This window comes from Myiozetetes cayanensis, unplaced genomic scaffold (assembly GCF_022539395.1).
Source record: "Myiozetetes cayanensis isolate MyiCay16 unplaced genomic scaffold, myiCay2020 scf21, whole genome shotgun sequence".
Lineage (NCBI taxonomy): Eukaryota > Metazoa > Chordata > Aves > Passeriformes > Tyrannidae > Myiozetetes > Myiozetetes cayanensis.
Window position 1 is genome coordinate 4683695 of NW_026087423.1, and position 15543 is coordinate 4699237.

A 15543-nucleotide genomic window follows, 5' to 3' on the forward strand; every position below is an offset into this window, starting at 1 on the left:
TAGTCCCGTTTAGCAACTTAGAAGTAGTGTTTCTGTCTTTCTGCTGTGGTAATATTGACAGGAATCTTGTCTTATCCCATTAATTCTTCAGTCGTCTCAAACCTGTCAAATGTGTGAGTCCATCAGACAGTGTAGATGTTGTTTAAAATTGCTGCTGAAAATTAAAGGGAAGCATTAACCCAGGAAATGTAGTGGCATGCAGAGGTTTTGTAGAAAACAGTTACTGTGCAGTTGAACAGTATCTGCTCTGTGCAGCTTGGAGCCTAAAACGTCAGAAATTCTATTTCAGGGCTGTGGCAAATCGCTTGAAGCTTTTTAGGGCTGGACCAAGCATCAACACAACACGTCTTCCAAGTTTCTGTAAAAGTCCTAGTAAAGCAGTATCTAAATATAGTGCTGATGTACAAGTGTTCCTTTATTTTTCCTCTGTTGTGTTTTGCTTTTCCTCACTGTACGTGTATTCCATGTTGAGGGGGTTCGGTTTGTCTGGGGAGTTTTCACTCAAAATATTTGACTGTCTACAAACACGAAATGAAAGACGAGAGACTAAAACAAATAAATACATGTCCTATAAAAGGAACGAAGATGGGAGGCAGCTGTGCTGCCTGGAGGAGAGCAGCCATCCTTCTGGGTGTGTGCTGCCTCACTGGCACAGAGACCAGCTGTTGAACAGTTTACTGTGTTCAGAGCGAGTATCTGTGCCTGGCTGATCTTCTGCCCTTCCAAAATGGTCTGCTCAGGTCAGAAATCATGGCCTGGATCCTCTCCCTCTGATAGGGGGAGCATAACTGTGAGGATTTCTCCTGTGGGCAAGTGATTGATCCCCTTCCAGTAAGCAGTTTATCCCATCTAAGATTTTTGTTTGCTTCCGGATGTGCTTCTGGACTATATTAAGGAGTTTAGGTTGACATAATTTCTAAATCAGTTCTTTGGGGGTAGGTGGGGTGAAAGCAGCTTCCAGTGCAATACAAATTGCTGTGAATTTGTATTTCCCCACCTCTGTTAACTTCAACTGAGTGAGGCCAAAGAGTCATTTAGGTGCCTGGTTAAGGTGCCAAGACCATATGTGTACTTGTAATGCATTTGGGCACAAAGTTCTCTTATCTCTTGCCTGACTTAAAGGGCTTTTGGAAGCTTAGTGTTTTGAAGATTTTGGATTTTGTGTCAAAAATTTCAGGGTTTCTCTTAGTTGTAGGTGGCCCTCCTTAGAGCTTCTCTTTGTGTCTTGGATTTGTAGATTCTCTTTTCTGTCCAAATAGAGATTTCAGTGTCAGTTCATGCAGAGCATCCTGTAGGCTGGATTTCCACAGCCACTATTCAGGTGCCAGTCACAGCTACCCAGGGCTGTTCACTGCTTTGGCTGGTCCCAGTAGGCTCAGTGGCCACCAACACAAAAGCAGCTGGTTCCCATCACTGCCTGCCCCCGGGAGCTGCCCGGGGCAGTGATGTGGGTGCTGCTGGGGCCTGAGAGCTCCTGCAAAACAGCCCCTGTTCCAGCTACTCCCACATACTTTCCTTTTCAATGCTTTGTTCTCCAGCAAAATGTTGCTTGTAAAAGGGGGAGGGAGGAGATCCCAGGCTATTATCTGCTAAGTAGGTCGTAATTCTGGTAAATAATTGATTTTTTTTTTTCCAAGCTTGAAATCAGAAGCAGGCCTTAAGTGCCAGTGTCAGACCACTGTGATTATCACTCCTTCTGGAATTTCAGTGCTTCATCTTGGGGAATAGTTGTCTGGCTCTTTTGGGAGGGGCATGCCACTGGAAATAAAAGGAGAAAGTAATTCTAAAACCACATGGAAAAAGTGTTTCTTTTGCTGCTACATTGGTTTTAAAGTTTTCCTGGTTTAAGCTACCTCCTATGGGAATTCCCTGCTTCTGGCTTGTGTTATGCCCTGGATTAGCTGCTCAGACTCTTTACCTGTTTTTATTAAGCAATGGAATTTGGAAATGAAAGTGTTAAGAGCAGCAAGCGTCAGCATTGGCTGTGTGTGCTCTGGATGTGACTGTCTGTGCTGTTCTGCTTAATCTTTGAAAATCTTATCCTGCTGTGCAGACTGCTCAGGAGGAGTCTGCTCCGGGTTCCTTGGGTTCAGCCTGTATTTTGGCAGACCAGATCCTCTTCCCAGATAGCTAGATCAATTTTTGCTGTGGGGAGTGCATAGATACATCTGTGCATGTGTGTTTATGTACAGATGCTTGGTGTATATATCTTGTGGTTTTTACCTCTTTGTGGCCAGAGAGTTTCCCTGACAAGCTTCCTTCACCACGAGGGAAGAGAAGGTCTTGTGTGGGGAGGTGAGGTTTGGGGACACACTCCCCTGAAAATCTGATTATTTTGTGTCTTGCCTGGGAATGAGCCCTGACTGTTGGCAATCCTTAGTTACATCCCCTGCACCACAGCAGTAGTGCAAAGGCTTCTCTGGGGCCTACAGTGGAGAGAGCTGTTCTCACAGGTAAGTCCTTCTGCTTTGCCCTCTTATTCTGCACCAGCTGACCTGAATTGCAGCTTCTGAGTGCCCTTGAAGTGTGTGTGTGTGTGTGTGTGGGTGGCAGTCACAGCTCTGATCCTGCCTTGGTCTGTGTGTCCCTGTATATCCACAGTTCCCCTGGAAACATTAGGGAGCCACAAGAGCTCAGTTCTTCCCCTTGGTGCAAAGTTTCTGTGTGAAACTGCTTTGTGACCTGCTGGGCTTGAGAACATGGAATAGTTTGCTTTGAGAGCTGCTCTCTGAGCGGGAGCTCTGCCCTGTGTGTACAAGTCTGGGTACAGAACAAAGCTGTTGGGGGGCACCAACATCCACACAGGTTGTTTAACTTGGGACTGGTGTGGTCCTGTTTTCCTTTGGTTGAAATTCATTGGCATTTGAGTGCTTCCCCTTGGCAAGGCTTCAAAATCACTTGTAGGCTCATTCATGCTGTGGGATGTCAGGGCTTAACGAAGCGGTGGTGTTAACACATCTGTGTTACCAAAATAAGCTCCCTCTTATCCCCTGTTTTAATAAAATCTGAACAGCAGTGAATCAGTCAATGATGCTGGAGTGTAAACCAGCATTGTTGGTGTCTGATGAAGTGCACCATGAGCTCAGACAGAGAGGCCTTCCCTCTCATCTGCTTTTCAGTTTCTCAGAGAACTCTGGCACCACTGCGCTGCTTGTTGTGGAATCATGTTTTTCTAAATTTATTCTTCACGATCATATAATTAGAGGAGGACTTCCTCTTCTAAAAGCAGATTCTACACAGTTTGTGAAGAAGGGTGGTATGGTGTGTCAGGTGAGAACTTACTAACCCTAAACAAACATGTGACACCTTCATCTTTACTGGTAGTTTCAGGGGAAGAGATGGGGGAGTAGATGGTGCTTATTACTGCTTATATATTACCTTCAGCATTTTTAATTTTAAAAAGTTTCTATAACTACCTTGCTGTGACTATGAATGACACAAAACTGTTGTTTTTTCTTCTCCAGCCAGATGATAGGAAGACACTGAGCTCGGGCAGCAGCTGTGTTCAGAAAAGGTTGTCGGTGGTGTAGGCAGAGCCATCTGCCTACCAAGGCATTTAGCTTGGGTTGCATGTTCTAGGCCAAGATAGTAAATCAATAGCTTATTTTTCAGAGTGTTACAAGTAAGATGTCAATGGCAAGATTTACAGTGTAAACAGGAAAAGGGCAGCTAGCTTTATTGGCTTCTGAGTGTCCTAGCTGCACTGGTAAGAAAACAAAACAATATTGAAAAAAAAAAGCCAAAGCGACTCATCCTGAAAGAGGCTGGAGATCCAGATACAGGACAGTATGCCTATCAAACATGTTTACTGGGTTTTTTTAATAGACTTTAATACCCCCCACTGCCTAGGGCTGGCCCTCCCTTCCCTTCTCACAGAACTGTCAGTTCAGTTAAACTTTTGTTTTAACAGGCACTTTCCTCTCTGCATGCCTGGACTGTTTGTCTGCTCCAGTTAAGTACAGGAAAAGGTATATACACATTGTGGGGGGTTGTAACAGATCACCGTGTGGCAATCGCTCCATTTTATTTCTGTTAACTTTATAATCTACTTCTCTGGGGATTCCTGTTGCCAAAAGTTGTTTGAGGTGGCTGCAAAACTCTGAGACAATTGTGAAGAACAAAATAGTGAATAGATGCTGATGATGGTTGGAATTTTCTTCCTTCACCTGGCAGATGGTGGAGCCCCACTGGATATGAGAGGAGCAGCCCTCCCAGTGGAGTCAGTACATGCAGTTTCCTTTTGGGCTTTGTTACCAGGTTGTTGTGTTTTTTCCGAGATGAAGTGCAGGCTGTAGTTTGAGCACAGCAGGAGTGCTGACCTGAACACTGACCTGAGCAGTCAGGTTTGCTCCATCCCACCTCTGTGCTGTTGTGCTGCTGTGTTCTGCGGAGAGGATCAGTGAAATGGAACAGGGAACTGCTCTTACGTATAAAATAACACTCTTTCCAGTTATTTTTAGCTTAGCCAGCTCCTCCTGTGGTTTGCTGTGCTCCCTGCAAACCTGATTTAGAGGACAGTGGGGAAAACATGGACAGGAACTTACAGAGGGGAGACAACTTGAATCCTATAACTTGAGCTCTCATAATGCAGCCCCTGCTTTTGTTGGCAAATTGACTTCTTGTTTCTTCACCTTTCAGCTGTGTGTGGTTCATGGTTGTTTACTTGTTTGGTTTTGTTTTGTGTGCTTTTTACTTTGTTTTTCTTGTAAACTTTTTCTCCATTTCAGTCAGCTTGCACCTCTGACCTAGTCAATGCTAAAGCTGGTGGTGCCTTTGGGGCCAAGCCACAGGTACTTCTGAATGTACCTTCCTGTCCATGTATTTTTATGCTGAAAAAAAGTCATCAACTGTGCACAACCACGCCTAAAATTTACCTTCTGCCTGTTAGATTTGCAGTAAATGAGAACAGCTAATCTTGGTACACAATCCTGAGTAAGGAGTGGAAAATAAAACTGCAGAGATGTTCCAGTTTGCTTTGGGGTTTCCTTTGCCAAGGACATCCAGTGGCCTGACCGCCAGCATGAACTGAACAGGGAAACCTTTCCAGCCTGCCTGGGAAAACAGAACAGGAGAGGAATCTAAAGACAGAGATCTTGGGTGGAAAGAGATTCACTTTCTGCTCTCTCCAAGGCAGGAGTTTGAGGTATTCATCCATGTTACGGGGTGTTGTGTTGTGCCCAGTGGTAAACAGTGAGGAGGAGCAGTAAAAAAAGAAAAAGAGCAACAAGTTTCCCTGCTCTGGGCCCTGGCCTGCCCTGTGAGTTCAGTGTTGTACCTGTGTCATTCAGGCCTGACCAAAATTTGTCTTCACCTGTTGGCAACGTATTTGCAGCCAGTAGTGCTGGGAACACACCTCATTCCTGGATGTGGGTGTTTGCTCACTGGTGGTGATTAAACCTTGTGGGTGCCCTGGAAGAGCTGCAGCAGCCGGTAGGACATCGGTGTTGTCAGCTGTCACAGAGAAATGTTCCAGTCTTGCCTTCTGCAGTGACTCTGGGTGTAACTTTCTATCCTAATGTTAGTTACACCCCTCATGCTCATAGTATATCCTAAAATTTACTAATTGCCGTGGGACACCCTGTATGTGACAGGCCACATCTTCCAAACCTGTAACCTGTTCTCCTGCTAATCACAGCTGCTGATATCAGCTGGACTCCCCTGTCTAGTCTGTGGTGTGCCGTGGTTGTGCTTCCCTCCCAGCATTTCAGTGGGATTGAAACTGATCCGAGTGTCAGAAGTCTTGGAGAGATGGGAATTTACACCTCTGCTGCCCTTGCCTTGCTGCCCGCTGTGCCAGGCACTCAGTCAGAGCCTGGCTGGGTGTGAGGTGTGGCTGACAGCTTGGGCTGCACTCTCAGCATGCAGCACTGCTAACCAGAGTTGTCTGGAGCAAGGATGAGCAGAGGGGAAGTTGTGCTGGCTGGCAGAAGGAGATCTTTGGAATTTGCATGCTACAGCGCAGTCCTGTCTGGACTCTCCTGGATAATCAGGTTAGTTTCCTGATTTTTTCCCTCGTAAGGACTCTCTCAGTAGCCTTAGTGAGCAGCTCCTTCTGTCCTGTGGGAGGGCACCTTACATTTCCCTGAGGTGGAGAATGGGCTCAGTAATCCCAGCTTTCACATCATGGCTGGGTGGTGGACCCTTGCTCTGTGTGAGCATTGGATCTGTGTGAATGTTAAATCAGTCCCCAGGAATATGCCAATCGGAGCAAAAAGCGACATGGCTCAGTAACAGACTGCTCCAAACAGATCAGACCTGTCCTTTAGTCTCTGCATGAACTCTTCATGGAATATATGGGCAGATTAAAGAACTCTGATCTTCTTTTTTAGATGTTTAATGATCTGGGTTTGACACACCTAAAAGATTAAAAGTGGACTGCAGTTAATTCATCTCCTAAAGACTTAAGGGCGCTGTCTGCTATGAGGATAAAGCTCATCTGTGGGAGAGACAGAAGTTTCTTGGAGTCTGGTTAACATCTATGGCCTGAGATCCCCCGGGGGAGGGAGGGTAGAGACAACCACCAGCTGTCTTGCTGCTTCCATATGCAAGCTACATTGCTTTCTCCTTCTTCCATCGCCGAAGGAAGGTGCAGTTCTCAATCTGTTTGTGCACACACAGCACTCGCACACACCCCAAAAGACAGCAAAGCATTGTGTAAAATTTACATGTGACAGGTGCTTGTTTCTGCAGATAGTTCATGTGCTTCAGAGAGATGAGCTGTTGGAATGGGAGAGCAGAGGATGCCAACCTGAAATTTATATGGTGATCTGCTAAAATTTTGGGTTTACAGCACTCCTTTTTTGGGATGCTGTATAAGCTGTAGTTGTCGTTCCAGTGTCCAGCTATGTATTTAGAAACCTCCCTTCCTGGGGTGCTGTTGCCCTTTTGTTCTGTTCCCTGGAGGATGTTTCTTTGCAATTGTCAGCATGTGCAGCGTTGCTTTCAGAGCCTGTTCCATATCTCCTGCAGCAGGGCTGCTGCAGCCCGGCTGACTGTGTAAACTGTTCCCCTCTGCCTGGGCTTTGTGTGTTCATGGGTGTTCCTGTGGGTGGCTGTGTTATGTTTTTCACTGCAATTCTACTTTTGCAGCCTGTACTCCCAGTCAGCTTGTTCAGCAGAGTGAGGGATCATCCTCTGTGGACATTTCCTCTGGGAAGTGATTGCGTACCTATTTTTCCCCCTTTTGATACTTGATCTTTGTGAGCTGTGGGACAGGCTCCTGGAATAGGTAGAGACCACAGTCATTGTTTGTGGGTCTGAGTTTTGTGCAAATGTGTGCATATTGAGTATACTATTTCTTGGTTTTGGAGATGACAATTTAGAATATGTCAAGGAGATAAGCAGGATGCTTAGCTTTCCTTAGTTTAGCTGTTGTATCTTTTAAAGAGTGGTGCTGTATTCACTAGGCAGCTGCATTCTCAGCCCATCCACACTGTTCTATCTGTACATGCACCAGGCCTGAATCCCTGATCCTTCTCCGAGTAGCTTGACCAGCACTAAGAAATAAAATTACATGGTTCTGTATTGTTTATCACCAGACAAACAGTGGTATATAAAAGCTTAGCTAAGGTTGGTAAGGCACATTAGTAACTTAAAGGTCACCAAAAAAAAAAAAAAAAAAAAGAAAGTGGTGTTGCATTCTGATAACTTATCCCTAAACCAGCCATTTGTAAATCCCAGGAACTGACTAAGCTTCAGCCTAAAGGAAAATGAAGCAGTGTTTTGTTAATATAATGTCTTCAATTGCAGTAGAAGCTTTTAAGAGCACCCACCCCTGATCCACCATGCATGTATCCTTCCATTTTGGATTTCTGAGCCATGAACTAGATCAGGGAGCTGATCCAGCTTAGAAGGGAAGCGTCAAAGATATTTTTCTTTGAGCTGGCTGAATTCTTTATCTGGACCACAGGCATCCGTGGGGCTGCAGAACTAAGGGGCTAAGAGGGGAAGGGCCCATGCAGTGGTTTATGGCTTGGTGGGGAAACCTTAAACCCCTGTTGCTGGCAAGACAATGCATTGTCAAACTATGGGCTCACACATTCCCTGGCATAGAAACACTGAGGATGCAAAGTGCCTTAGCCCTGTTCTGCTCTGCAGCTGTGGGGATGTTTTTGGAGTGAGTGTAGACATTCCGAACTCGTGCTAGCCTTGGTACCATTCACAATGAAGCCACAGTGATGTGGGGCTTTGGCAGGACGTGCACCTCCCTTCCCCCTCCAGGATTCTAGGTATTTACTTAGGCAGGCAGGTCTGAGCTGCTGTGGCTTCACTGCTCTTTTAGCAGGATTAGCTGGAGCACAGCTAGCTTGGAATCTTCTCTGCAGGCTGTTGTTAAGCCTCTCAAGCAGCTATGGATGTTGTGCTGCTGTGAAAGTATGACACGTGCATTTGAACCATTGTGTGGCCTTGGATTAGATGCAGATAATCTTTCTTTTTACTTAGAAGTTAATTTCTTTTACCCTTCCTGCTTTCAAGTTAGATCTGTGATTTCATATTTCCGAAGAATGAATGTGGCACCCAGCAGGAAGGGTGTAGGCAACAGGACAAGGGATCAGTGTTGCTGTGCTCTCTCTGAGTGCCAGTGAATTTGAGTAGCTGTAAATTTGTTAGATTCTTCCTTACCCCTCAGCCAGGTGAAATTTGAGGAAGTGAGGGAGAGAAGCAGTTGAGAAGAGGGGGGAGGCACAACAGCATAAAGAAGAGGAGTATTATGTTTGAGAAAACCAAAAGAAAATGAAAAGAGGACAGAGATGAGAAAGGAGGCGACAGGATGGAAGCAGTAACTGAGGAAGGAGATGGTGGAAGAGATTTACAAAAGCTGGAGCAGAGCAAGGCCAGGGAGGCCATTGCTGTAAGAACCAAGGGTGGAAATAAATGCTTGAGAATTTTAACAGAATGTGTGAATTGATGATGGGCCTTTGTACCCCCAGGTAGTTCGGTGCACCTGAAGGTGCAGGAGAGCAGTTCTGTTAGAGAATTTCTGAGGGCAGTGGTAGAAAGAGTTCCTCTGTGTGCCAAGAGGGCTCGTTTCTGTGAGTCACAGCTGCTGCTCTTCTCCATGGGACGGGATCTCTTACAGGTTACCCAAAGAGGAGGAGAAAAGGGGATGCTGGTGAGATGAGAAGCGTGACACATGTGGAGCAGTGTCCTTGGCATGTCTCTCTGGTGCTCTCTCAGTGCAGCATGTTTAGCCCACCATCCTTGTTTGCCTGCCCTTTTCCTTAGTTGTCCCTTGTCAGCAGTTGTCTGTTGTTGCTGTTTCATCTCTCTCTGGCCTTGGTGGCTCAGCTACTGATGGTGACTCCGAGACTGGCTGGCCCTACGAGGAGGATAAGAACCCTCTTAATGCTCACCTTCTCTGAGACACTGGCTAAGAAACCAAATGCTCTTGCTTGAGCCCATCTGCTGTCTCCACTTGCCATCTACAGCAGCAGCACCCAGAGCAGCTGGAGGTGTCAGAGCAGGTGAGCCCCGGCTCTGATCTCTTTGCTTTTCACTCGCAGGTGGAGCCTGAGCAGGCTGTGAGCGCTGTGCTGGGCTGAGCAGCTCTCAATAACCTCGTTTCCCTAGCAACAGTGGGCTCTTTAATCACGGAGATACAAGGCTACCTCTGTTCCTGGTGCTGAGGCTCGTGTGGTGTATCTGGCTGTGGCAATATTTTGCTTCTGTTGGAAAAAATGGCAGAATGAAAGCGAGAAGGTCTCTCTGCCTTTGAGAGAATTAAAATCTCCATAGGTGGATTTCAGTGCTGTGTGCAGCAATAATAGAAAGAAGAGGGATTATAACTACTTCTAAGCTTTTTAATGTGTGAAGGATCCCTGGAGGATACAGAAGTAAAGTTTTAAATTCTGTGTGGAGCTTTATGCATAGATCTCATGGCAGTCTGTGACAGTGATAGATTCATTCCTTGTTGAGATGTGTTGTTTTCATTTTTATGGATAGGGAGACAAAGTGATTCAAAGGTAGGCTGAATCTTGTTGCAAATCTGGCAGTAAGTCTCCTCTTCTGAGCTCATGTCCTCCACCTGCCCTTTCCTTGTGTTTCAGGTAAAGGTGTCCCTGTGCAGCAGGAGGCACAACATGGAAGGGAAGGTAGAAGTGTGAGGCTGCTTTTTAGCAGGAGAAAGTGAGGAAAGTGGAAATAGTGTGATTCACTGCAAGCCTTTCTGCTAATGTATTTTAGTCTGCATTTACTCCCCCATTAACAAAAGTGGAGCAAACTATAAATTTTGCAAGGGAGCATTGGGAGTGAAAGAAATATATTCCTGCCTTAATTTCTGCACAGAGACTTGGTCTTGTTACTGCATGTGTGCAGGAGAAACTGGTTTGGATAAGAACAGTTTGAAGAAACCTCTGAAGGAAAAAAGAATTCTTCCATGAGTAGGCATGAAGCCTACATAAGTGCCCAGGACTGATGTTCCTTCTTGGATAATGCCAGTGTTAAATTGTCAGTAATGTCTCGCAGGCTTCTTGGCTTAGAAAGTTGCAGAGGGGACACCTGAATGAAAACAGGTATCTGTACTCTTCCTCTGAGGTGACCTGGTGTTACGATTTTGTGGGTTTGGGTTCTTTTCTTTCTGGTGTGGGGTTTTGTTTGTTTGGGTTTTTCATTATTATTATTTTAATATGGCGTAAATAGTGCAGAGATGAAAGGAGACACCCATCCTCCTTCCGACTTATTTTGGTCTCTGAAGTCAAAGCAGTCCCTCACCCTTCTGGCCAAACAGAAGACCTGTGTGTGAGGAGGGTATTTTTCCTTTTTGGTGTTACCTTGCCTGTTTGGGTTGTGCAGGGTGGGGGCTAATGCAGTCTCCTGTTCTGCATCCTTTTAGCCAAAGAACTTCTGAGAATTCCAGCAGATTTGTTTGACTTGCAGATGTTGTAGAAATTATCCAGTTTTGTGTATCTAAAAAATCTCTTTTGTTTGTGACTGAGCATCCTTATCTCAACCTTTCAGGCCTCTGGTTACCAAATCAACTTAAAGGGTGTCTTCTGAATGGTTGTGGAGCTCTGGACACCTGTAACATCTAGGCCAAGGTTTCTCCCAGAGAACATGTACCTCTTCCCCCCACCCCTCGTTCCCATGATCTTGCACAATCTAACAAGACCTGAGGAACCCTGAGAGCTTGAGCACGAACAGGGGGGGACATGAAGCTCACTGAGCTTGTTAAAATAACACTGCCATGGTCCTTCAGCAGCCTAAAGGCCTTGTGTCAGGCTGTTATTCAGCTGGGTGGTATTTGGTATGAGCTGAGACAGAGGCTCATTTCTACAGTGAGTGTATTGTTGGGTTTTCAGTAGATTGTTTGCGTAAATTCCCGAGACCAGCTCTCCCTCCTGGAACAGCCACATGGATCAAGTTTTATTCTGTTCCACATAAAGTTCACATCCTTTACTGGAATGAGTCATGCTTTAACTGAGTTTACTGTGAGGGAGGAAAGTGGGCCTTAAATGTTACTCCTCCACCCTGCCTTGGTGATGTATAACAGGATTATTAGTATGCTTGGCAGCAGCTGCTTATTATTTTCACAGAACCTGGATATTTGTGAAAACAAGTGAAAAATTGGTTCTACTTGTGTTGAAGTGTAATTATTTTTATTTTTCTTTGTGGCTTTGCCCTCCATAAAGCTCACCAGCTGCTGTAAAAGTGGATCTCGCTTATCTTCTCAGGGTTGTTTTTCAGTTTTGGGAGAAGAGTGGCATTCTGTGCCTTGTAGCTGAAAGAGGGGGAGGAACTCTCCCATTGTGTGGTCACTGGCCCATGCATGGCTGTTACTGTCACACACAGGACACTTCTGGGCACTGAGAGGTGAAAGGGCTTCACAAGCCTGTGGAACTCATGGTGTGGTGCCACTGTGCAGGAACCAAATTTTGGCCCTGTCTATATTATTTGTGCAGAGAGGTGCAAGACCTTTTAACCTGTGGCAGAGGGAACTGCTCAGTGTGTGTCCTGTTACAGGTTTTTGCAGAAGTAGTCTCTGTATGCAGCTACTAAAGATACCAGAACAATTGTGCTGCTCATTTTTCCTGCAGAAGTTCGTTGATGTCTCGTGCAATGATGGCTAATTTGACTCTTCATACCACCATCCTTTGTTCTTTGTATTTTGGATGTGGTGTTGGTTTATTTTGGGTTGTTTTTGGGGGGGAGGGGAGATGGGATGGGCAGGAGGGAAGTAGGGTAGTGATTTGTTAATTTGTTTAAGGAGTCGGGCTCAAAACTGAGGAGGAGAGTCAACCAATAGAAGAGAACCTCTTAGGATTTTGGGCTTGGCAGTAGATTGATTCACTTGACATGTAAGACCTTTCTGTCCTGGTCCTCTTGTTCCTGAGTGGCCTGGAGAGAGTTACATTTCTCTCATGAGCTGTGTATTGTCTGTGCTTCCTAAACTGGCAGGGGCATCATCTGTTCACGTTCTACAGAAAACCCAGGGTGTTTTATCACAACCTCTGCAAACCCAGACTGCACAATTTCTATGGAGCCTGCAAAAGGATTTATTTTGATGCCATTGTAATTAAATGACCACTGATGTTAGAAAGGATTTTACCTTTTAGGACTCGGAATGAGTGAAATGAACTTTTGGTGGCAACTTAGATTTAGTTACATTTACTCCTCTGTTTAAGTAGCACTGACTCTGGGTTTACTGGTAAGTAATGTGGGAGCTGGGAGGCAGTGCCTGGTGGGCCAGGCTGTCTCCTGGAGTGTGAGCAGACAGGTTTGTCTGTGTTTTGCAGATGCCCCGTTTGGGGGGACACCGCCCGGCTACGCGTACGATGCCGACCGCGCCGAGGAGCAGAGGAGACACCATGACATGATGCCCTACATCGATGACTCGCCATCATCCTCGCCCCACCTCAGCTCCAAGAGTCGGGGCAGCCGAGACACTCTGTCCTCAGGGTCTCTGGAATCTACAAAATCAGTGAGTCCTTTCCTTTTCCTCTGTGAATTTTAGTGGAGAGAATCAGTAATTGTTGTACTTGAGGGGGTCTCTAAATAACAGGTATTTTAGACAGGAGAGTGTGGAACAAAACATGTTCCTACATCTCTGTGTATGGGTTGTCATTGCCTTTCACAAGGAAAATAAAAGTTATTTTCAGGTAGGTTAAATGTTTTGATAAAGCATCTGGAATACAAGACCTGTGAAAGTGGAATAAGAGGAATTAAAACTGCCAGCTCTGGAATGGTGACTTTGGGTGGGGGATGACCACTGCTTGTGGTGGATTTGACTATTCACTAAATAGCTGCTTATCTAATGGTAGATAAAAGGTGCAGAAGGGACTGCCTAACCTGACCTCTGGTTTAATGTGGCCCTTCAGGCTACCTTGCTTTATTTTTGTTTCAGGTTCAGTAGCGTGGCTATAGCTTGGAACTTAGAGCAAAATTCAATTTTTGTTCTTACAATAGTCTTGGCAGTGAGTCTGCAGTATGCCTTGGTAAATAACTATTGACTTTGCTGTCTTCACAGTCAAAAATACCTTATTTCAGCTTGAATTAGTCTCTGACTTTTATCCTTTGTTTCTGTTTATCCTTTTACAATAGATTGAGAGCCCTCAAATCCCAAGTTGCTGTTTCCTTGAATATCTTTGTCATTTGCAGACTTTTGGTTTCCTCAAGTCATTCATAAAAATGCTTAATAGCACCAAGCCAACTGTCACTGCCTTCCTACTGTGTTTCTGAGAAAGTGTGGCCAACAACCTTGAATTCCCACATTGTAAATAACACTTGGAAATCTGTCATCTAAGTAGTTTAACTTATGTGTTGCTTTAGATTGTTCTGTCCTGTTAATTAAGATGTCATGGAAGAAAAGGATGGGTATTTGACAGATATCAGCGTACATGTAAATCAACACCATCACCTTTATCAGACAGTTTTATTTATCTTGCATCAAAAGTCAAGAGTCTGACAAGTTCCCCAAGCCATTGTGCTCAGTGTTCATTGCACACATTCTTATACTGCTCTTTATTGCTTACTGCCATATCATATGCCTTTTCCAGGATGAATTCTAGGTTAAGAGTCCTTCTTGAGACAGTATTTTTGTTCTTCTTTCTCATTGATAAAAATGCATTGTCAAGATCTCTCAAAGCAGTATCAAGTAGATATATTGTTGATGTTTGCTTAGTTTTACTTGACTGTAAAGTGTGGAATCTAGTTAGCTGCTCATGCTTTAGTCTGTTAATTTTGAGATGCTTTTTTATCACTCAAGATGAGAATTCTTGTGATATGTAAGAGGCTTTTGAGTGAAGAAATTATCATTAGCAAATGCAAAAAGCTCCAAGAACATTTTAATATTGACTTGAGATTTCCAGGTTATGTTTCTCAGGATGAAGGAAAAACGCTATGTGACTACACATGGCTGAGAGTTATCTTCAAAGAACCAGTTGCCATAGTGCCTGTGACTGGAGGCCTGGAGGAAACACTAATATTTAATCTTGTTCTTTATTTGTCTGAGCATTGCCTCATAAGCAGTTAACAGCAGTTAATTTCAAAGCTCCTTTAATAATGCTAGAAGGCCTGCCTTTTCAAAAATAATTTTAAACATAAATGGCTGCTTTCTTCTCTCTGACTATAAAAAGATGTTTTATGGCTTCCAAAAGAAAGAGGTGTCCTGATACAGATTAGACTTTTAATCGTGAACCTCAGCTGCTTCAGCTGGTCCCATCTGTAATTAGTCCACAGTTGACAATGCCCCTGATTGAGGATGATCCATAACGAGGAGGAAGAGACTAATTTACATATAGTTGCAGTATTTCCCAAACAAGTTATACTTTCTGTCATCACAAGTTGTTAGAGGGCTTTTGCTGTAGTTCTGTTTTCAGCTGTTGTGGAAAAGACATCAGGAACAAAATTAAGTGTCCAGCACACAGTGCTGAGCCAAACACATAAAATGTGTCACACCAGAAATACCAGCATGTACATCTATTCTCTTTTCTTTTATACTAAACTGGATTAGCAGAAAATATGTTTTGTTTACGTGTGTTTGCTTTTATAGTTGTCTCCTTGCCCTTTTACCTTTTCCTTAGGTGCTTGCAGTTACTTCTGAAATTTTGAGATTATCCTTATGACCAGAGTGTGGAAATGAAGTTAGCCCTGTGTAACAACACAGCATGTACTATATAAACTACTTTGACAAAATATTAAGATGGTGAAGTCATTCAGAAGTTAAGAACTTCCTCTGGTTATCCAGCCTTGCCTTATGCCATAGCCTTGTCTTGAATCTTAGTGAAAACTCTGGAATACTCAGTTGTCCTATTTTTCCTGTGGGGCTCCTGCACTGTGCAGTGAGCACAGTGAACGGTGCTCACTGGATTCCACATTCACCTCTGGAGCTGTGAGTGCACCTTCTTTACAGGGCACTGCAAAACTCTGGTCTGAGTTCAAAAGTATTCATTTCCTCGTGGCATGGCCATTAGCTGCAAGTACAGTTGGAATGCTACACAGGTCTTAATTATCCTTGCAGTCTTCCTGTGAGATAAGAGGATGGTATGTTCACTAACCACAGGTAAGCAAGGCAGACAGGTTATAGGAAAAACATCTGCTAATTTTGGG

General features: G+C 44.5%; 1 protein-coding gene across 1 annotated transcript in view; it reads left to right on the forward strand.

The window, feature by feature from the left end:
• The window catches only part of BCR (BCR activator of RhoGEF and GTPase), a 99233-nt gene that overhangs the window by 34038 nt on the left and 49652 nt on the right, over nucleotides 1-15543 (forward strand). The window contains exon 2 of the mRNA XM_050318862.1: nucleotides 12732-12916. Coding sequence (XP_050174819.1) covers nucleotides 12732-12916 — 185 coding nt within the window. The remainder of the gene's footprint in view (nucleotides 1-12731; nucleotides 12917-15543) is intronic.